This window comes from Polyodon spathula, chromosome 8 (genome assembly GCF_017654505.1).
Source record: "Polyodon spathula isolate WHYD16114869_AA chromosome 8, ASM1765450v1, whole genome shotgun sequence".
In the NCBI taxonomy this organism is placed as follows: Eukaryota; Metazoa; Chordata; class Actinopteri; order Acipenseriformes; family Polyodontidae; genus Polyodon; species Polyodon spathula.
The window spans coordinates 27,546,312-27,553,478 of NC_054541.1; the positions used below are offsets into that span (position 1 = coordinate 27,546,312).

The 7,167-nt window shown below is 35.2% G+C and overlaps 1 protein-coding gene across 1 annotated transcript; it reads left to right on the plus strand.

Moving 5' to 3' along the window:
* Positions 1-1,069: 1,069 nt before the first annotated feature.
* On the plus strand, positions 1,070-5,409 carry LOC121319710 (class E basic helix-loop-helix protein 41-like). The gene is made up of 5 exons (XM_041257410.1): positions 1,070-1,303; positions 1,431-1,494; positions 1,877-1,984; positions 2,247-2,358; positions 2,596-5,409. The coding sequence occupies exons 1-5, from the start codon at positions 1,164-1,166 to the stop codon at positions 3,543-3,545; spliced, it is 1,374 nt and encodes a 457-aa protein (XP_041113344.1). The 5' UTR covers positions 1,070-1,163; the 3' UTR covers positions 3,546-5,409.
* The last annotated feature ends 1,758 nt before the right edge of the window (positions 5,410-7,167 follow it).

Here is a 7,167-nt window from a genome sequence, read left to right on the forward strand (position 1 = left end):
AGCAGGACCTCGTCTAAGACGAAGCCTAGACAACAGAATGCCATTGCCCTACAGAATTATAATAAATAAATAAATAAAAAAATAAAAAAAAAATAAAAAATACTGTACACATAGTTAATGCACCGTTATTTTTCTTGAAATAAACATTTATGTAAAAACATCTGTAATGACTCAGTGGTACTACTACTACAGCTGTCAAACACGACAAATGACAGAAATATTACTGTACATTAAAAAAAAAAAAAACATAAATCAATAGAAATAAAAACACATGCAACTAGTGATACGGTATACAAAACTTAACTTTCAACGTTTTACCTTGAGCGGTGGTTCATAACCCGCAGTCTCACTGAGTTATGTTTGTAATATCGTTTTTGTTTGTTTTTTTTTCTGTTCTTTATTGTCATTTTATATACAGCCTGTCTTCATTGTTTCTACTCTCTTCTGCCGACAGTTGATTTTCAACACCATTTTCTTGGTTAGCTGGGTCAGGTTGTATGAACACCATTAGTGAAAGTAAAAGTAAACCTGAAAAATATATTTAAAAAAAACACTATTGGCTAGATGAACCCCAGAATCCAATACAATAGAAATAAACCCTTCCTTTCACTTCCCATATATGGTACATGATTACAGCCCTCGGTGTTTTGCTGCCATGGTTACTAGTTGCACCTCCACGATGCCGATGGAGCAGCAAGTGAAGGGTTAAGTCAGAGAAGGTCTGTGTTCACAAACGAGACAAAGAATTTCATAGAAACACCATCCCCTCGGCGGCTTCAGTACATGATTTATTTAGGTCTGGTCTACAACATCATAGGTGGACACTACTGCATTAAAAAAAAAAAAAACACACACAGTTCATAGCAAGTTAAATGAAACGCTGGTTTGTGAGGGTTTTTTTTTTGTTTGTTTGTTTAGTTTTTGAAAGTACGATTGATAACTTGAGATTTGAAGAAAAACAACACTGCATTACAAATGTAAACAGATAAAAGTGAGCGTTATCTCATTATCCCCTAATTACAAGTCAGAGAGTTGGTGCATTCCGCACGTGAGTTGGGTGCTGGTCTGTTTAGTGACGCGCGTGCGCTCTGGTTAAATACAAAACTGGTTGCGAAGGGGCAGCAGAGAGAACTGGGTATCAGTATAAACTGTAGGACTACCGGATGTACAGTTACTTATCGAGGTCTCCAAAACCAGATTATTTTCCAGAACTAATAATAAAAAAAAAACACTTGGAACAAGTTATGGACGAAGGAATGCCTCGTCTGCAAGAAAGACAGCTACACCGCGCACATTTTTTGGGGTAGGTTTTTTTTTTTTTTTTTTTTTTTTTTTTTTAGACGATTTGTTATTTGAATTTGTATTTATTTATTTAAAATTGTGAACATTTGCCAAAATCTGACAATGTCTTTGTTTTGGGTTAACTGCAGGGTGGACTATTCTTCGCTTTACATGTGTAAATCAAAGAGAGGTATGAAAAGAGACGAAAGCAAGGTAAGCATAAGTTCTGTGTACTGTATTTAGTTTTGCACAGTGGAATATTGACCCTGTCATTGCTAGAATTAGATGACGACTTCGTTTTCAGTATTCAATATTCGTGTCATTAATCGTTTCTAGTTTTTTTAGTTTTTTTATATTTTGTTATAAAACAATATATATATATATATATATATATATATATATATAGATATACTTATATATATATATATATATTTTACTTATATATATATATCGGTATATTTTGAATCACCGCGTATGTACGCACTAAACGTCTTTGATTTGCATGACGCTGGTTATAATTTCGGTATATGTCTGAATTCTGCTTTCCTAGTACCAAAACGTACTATTTATTTATTTATTTATTTATCACAAATAGGAAGCCTACAAGCTACCACACAGACTGATAGAAAAGAAGAGGCGTGACAGGATAAATGAATGTATCGCCCAGTTGAAAGATTTGTTGCCTGAGCACCTGAAACTGACGGTAAGGTACTGCAGATTGCTAAATTAGGACAAATAAAATATATAATAAATAAAAACTTTTGTATAATTTAACGTAAACAGAATGTTTTAATTTAATTTTTATATATATATATATATATATATATATATTTGCGTAATGCTAGTTTTCCTATTGTAAGTATTGAAGCCACTAAATGCGAATTTGACATGCGGTATGTAAGATTTACTTTTCAATTGATCAGGTATCCGAAAGTTTTAAACTTTTTTTTCCCCCCTTCTTAAAGACACTCGGACATTTGGAGAAAGCAGTCGTTCTAGAATTAACTTTGAAGCACTTAAAATCTTTAACTGCTGCATCAGAGCAACAGCACCAGAAGATCATCGCGTTACAAAATGGTAAGTGTATTTATTTAATTAAATATAGATTGATAAAATTAATAATAATAATTATTCCGAATAAGCACAGTAGTGATTTAAAGTTAAAATGTGATTCTAAAGCATGGGGGTGCAAAAAGATACGTTTTTATGTTTTTTTTGTTTTTTTTTTCCCCCTTGTATGCCAGAACATGTAATTATTTTTATAAGTGATTAAAGCTTGATCCTACAGATTAAAAAACGAGTCTTTCTGTTTAGGGGATCGCTCTATGAAATCGTCCATTCAGACTGATTTGGATGCGTTCCATTCTGGCTTTCAAACCTGTGCCAAAGAAGTCCTGCAGTACCTTAACAGGTTTGAGAACTGGACTCCTAGGGAGCAGAGATGTGCGCAACTCATCAGCCATTTGCACAAAGTTTCTGCCCAGCTCCTGCCCAGCGCACAGCTTCTGTCTCAGCAGATCTCTGCCCACGTCCAAGATCATAGCAGCCAAAAACTGGAAACACAAACAAACTGTGTTCCCGTTATTCAGAGGACTCACAATGGGGAGCTGAATGAAAACGACACAGACACCGACAGTGGGTATGGCGGTGAAGCTGAGAAATGTGAAGGAAAACATAATAACAAATACAACAGCGGGAAGCCCCAAGGACTGAAAAACGTGCGAGTAAAGCAAGAGTTTGGAGAGGATCATCCTGCCAAAAAGATTAAAATGGAATCCTCAGGAACTGCAAGCGTTAATCCTGATCCGGCCAGCAGACCCGACATGTCTTTGATTAACTCTTTGGTGGGACTTGGAGGTGTTCCTTTCGGACAGCAAACGCCTTTTTGTCTGCCTTTCTATTTTATTTCTCCCTCCGCTGCTGCAACGTACATGCCTTTTTTGGATAAGGCAAATCTCGAGAAATATTTTTACCCAGCAGCAGCGGCGACGGCGGCAGCAGCAGCAACATCCCCGTTTCCATTGATGTACCCCAGAATCCCAGCACAAACAGCTGCAGCAGCAGCTGCTGTTTTCCCGGGGTTATCTGCATCCCTGACGCCGGATAAAGTGTGCGCGTCCTCGGCTATGTTATCACAGAAAGTAGTATCCTCTCCATCTCCGAGCTTTGAAAGCGCCATGGGAGCAGGATCGTCGTCATCCGCAAAACATGAACTGAATGTTGACAGTGAAAGCCCACCTGAATCAGACAATGACGAAACTTAATGTATACCTCATGTCATTACACAATTAACAGAAGTGCTTATAAACTACCATTTAAGTAACGTTATTCCTCATGGGTCTACAATGTGTACATTAACTACGTTTTGCAGTTTCCCGTTTAATTTTAAAAGGTTTTATTTAAGAGGACAGACTAAAAATATATATTTTTAGATCATCCATTTTAAACAATATTTACCAATAGTTTGTTTACATTTTTAGATCATTATGTTAAATTAGTGTCAACCATGTTGGACCCTATATCATGAACATTTATGTACATTTTTAAATAGATTAGTTGGCCTAAGAACAAAGTTTCTTAAATACATTTAAACAATCTGTAGAGATGTTCAAATAGTGAACGTGCTTAATGGGAGCAGGTCATAATTTGTACCTATAGGTATTTTAAAAATAAACTACTTATATCAGCACCTTATTGGACTTTTACTATTGAATGTATTAGGTATTGTACTGGTTATATTTTGTAAAAAAAAAAAAAAAAAAAAAAAAAAAAAAAAAAAAAAAAAAGTTCCAGGTGTTTGCTTCTTTGCAAGGTAAAGTGCACTTTTTCAGGCTTCTTTGAGATTCCGTGTGTACCCCTGAAATGTGTGGTAATCGTGTGCACTCTTTCCCTGTATAATAAATAGTACTCATGCACTGAACCTTAAATATAATTCTATTTTTCCTTTAAAAAAATAAAAATAAACAGGTCTTGTACTGTTGGGGGAAAGAAAGGACATATTAAACAGCGTAGATTTTGGTAAGATGTATTGGTTGTGTGGCCGATTTTTGATCATGCTTTATTTAGTTTTACAGATATAAATCATTGCTTGGGTTACTTAGGATAATCTCCTAAGTGGGATATAAATGTATCCCCAGCAGCAGTGAGAGTGCTTGCACTAGAATGTTATGTAAGAGAGGGTATGCAGTCTGACAAAGACTATATAAAGTTTCTGTATATAAATATATTGCTCTTGTCATGCCTTTTATATCTAATGCTGCTCTTCGTGCTGTTTGCCTCAAATGCTGCATTTAAACAATTACAGATCTGACTAAACAGAGACTCGTTTGTGTGTAAATAGTTTGTGGGGAAAAAAATGTGTGTGTGTGTCCCCAATATACTATTGTTGTAGGATACATTTTTTTTTATTTTTAAAGAACTAAACAGAGCAGTGTTGCACTTTTTGTTAGTGCTTTAGCTTGTGCTGTCCTAAATAACAAAAAAAGGAATAAAATAATAAAATATCATCAGCAAGATACCAAGCTGTTGAATACCGAGTCTGATTATTTGTAATTGCATGACACTGATTCCTTTAGCCCTGAAGAAATTGTGTAGTAAGATTTGTGTTTTCTGTGGCCCTTAACTGAACAGTACAAACATGTAACTCAATTGTTCCCTCTGTGACAATGGTGTAACAATCATGTACAACTCTCTGTAGTACATTGTGTTTGCAAGCCAGTTTATTGAAAAATAACACAGAGAAATGGGTCGTTTTCTGAAAGAAGCATTCAAACCCAGCTTCAGGGTATTTTTATTCTAATCCTCATATTGTTCATGTATCAAACTTGCGAGTGGGTGGTCCAGGGAAACCCTTCATAAAAAATACAACGGCTGCACTAACTCGACACAACAACATATGTGTTCTTCCCTATTGTTTCATAGTGCGTATTATGTTTACTTTGAAAGTAAACAATAATTTGTCTATTCAGGTTCAGCCTTTTAACATCTAACCTTTGCAGGCTGAGGTCCAACACCTTTGGTTTCATGCTGATGGTATATTTTACTACCAGTTTCACCGGAAGGGAATACTTCAAAACAGTGGCTGCAAATTCATATTCATTTAATAGAATTTCATAGGCAGGACACTTACATAGTTTCATAGTTATTTTCTAATGATTTTTCTTGCAAAAAAAAGATCACTTTAAAAAAAGTTATTTATGCAGATTCTTACTGAATTTAAGTGGAACACCATTGGAAGTATGTTTAATTTGTTGCAACTACTTTAAAGTGCTAGCAGAAATAAAAAAAAAAAAGAGTTTGCATGGCCTGACAAATAACATCAGTAACAATAGAAAGTTGAACATATTAGTCTGTGATTGGATTTCTGAACCCAAAACACTGAGTAACAAATGCTTAAAATGAATCCTCTAAGTAGTCATTCCTGAGAGATACCAGGAGTATATAAACATATTAGAGAAAATGCCATACATCAACTGATTTGATCTGGAATCCCATACATATCTACCCTAATTAATATGTGACTGCTCATCAACTGATTTGATCTGGAACTACGAGGTGGCGTGGAAGGGATGTGAATGGGATGAACCATGTGCAAACAGACCTTCATAGTTTCATGACTGTTTTAACATATTTGTCAAGAAGTTGTGGTGTAAAATAACCTCCATAACTGAGTAGAAGGGTATCTATCTTTCTGGTTTGTACCAGGCTCTGCATTGAAAATAAATTTTTCGTTCTGTTCCACTACCCTCCTCCTGTAGTACATACCTGCTGCTAAGTATTCGTACATAATGTAAAGTTACCGCCTGCTAACAACCAGACTCACAATGATTTACTGCAATCACTCTTCTTAAACATAGATTTCCATATTAAAAAGAAGGAGCCTGAAACCTTTCATTGCCTTCTCTGAGACAAGATAATATGATATGTAATGGCCAATGGCATACTAATTTGTAAAAAAGTTAATAAAACAAGTTCGTTTAAAGAAATATAGTGTTATAAAATACCTGCAATTAAACTTACAAGATATTAAAAAAATGAAGAAAAAAAATGAAGGATTGGACAACCTTTTATCTTTAGACATCATCAAACTGTTTGTAAAGAACAGCAGCATTGTTCATGGTGATTTACATGATAAAAGTGTGCTCGTCGAACAAGAAAGACTTTGCCCTGAACATTTTTAGGCTTTGGCAGGGTTTATCATAGCGATCTAGCTAATTATTCACCCACAACAAACAGGTTAGTTTTGAGATGAAAAAAAGAAAGTAAGAATTACTAAATTAACAATATTGCTGGAATAATAGCACAAACCCAACACTGCTCCCTCTTGTGTTTCTGCAATCTCTGGTTCAGAAGTTCACTGCTGTAGTCTGAGACGATTACGTCACAGCTATCATTTTCCTGCAGTGTGATTGGAGGTCATGACAGGACAATCACGTGTGCTCTACACATGCAGGCAGGCACGCAGAGCTGCATGTGAAAAAGCGGTGCAGCCTGCCAGCTGGACTTTGCACACTGGCTTATCTCTAGTGTAGAGAGAAGGGGAGGAAGGAGGAGGTTCAAGTAAAACCGATGGTGTTCCAAAGAGACCTGCCCAAACCCAAGGTGTTTATTGAATGAATCGCAGTGCATGCTTTTCTGCGTGCATCTATTCAAATGCGTTTTATACAAGCCTATAATTTATGCTTCAACTACTGGAGATATATTATATATATATATATATATATATATATATATATATATATATATATATATATATGATATCTATATTATATGAATGTATATAATCTTTTAAACGTTTTGTGTACTTTTTTTTCACATACCTTCAATTTTGTACACTACAGTTGCATTTACATTTACCTTTTAGTCACACACACACACACACACACA

Coding starts and splice junctions, on each gene's coding strand:
- LOC121319710 (XM_041257410.1), top strand. CDS start 1,164: ATGTACAGTTACTTATCGAGGTCTCCAAAACCAGATTATTTTCCAGAA. Junction 1,495..1,876: donor TGAAAAGAGACGAAAGCAAG/GTAAGCATAAGT, acceptor TATCACAAATAG/GAAGCCTACAAGCTACCACA. Junction 1,985..2,246: donor CTGAGCACCTGAAACTGACG/GTAAGGTACTGC, acceptor CCCTTCTTAAAG/ACACTCGGACATTTGGAGAA.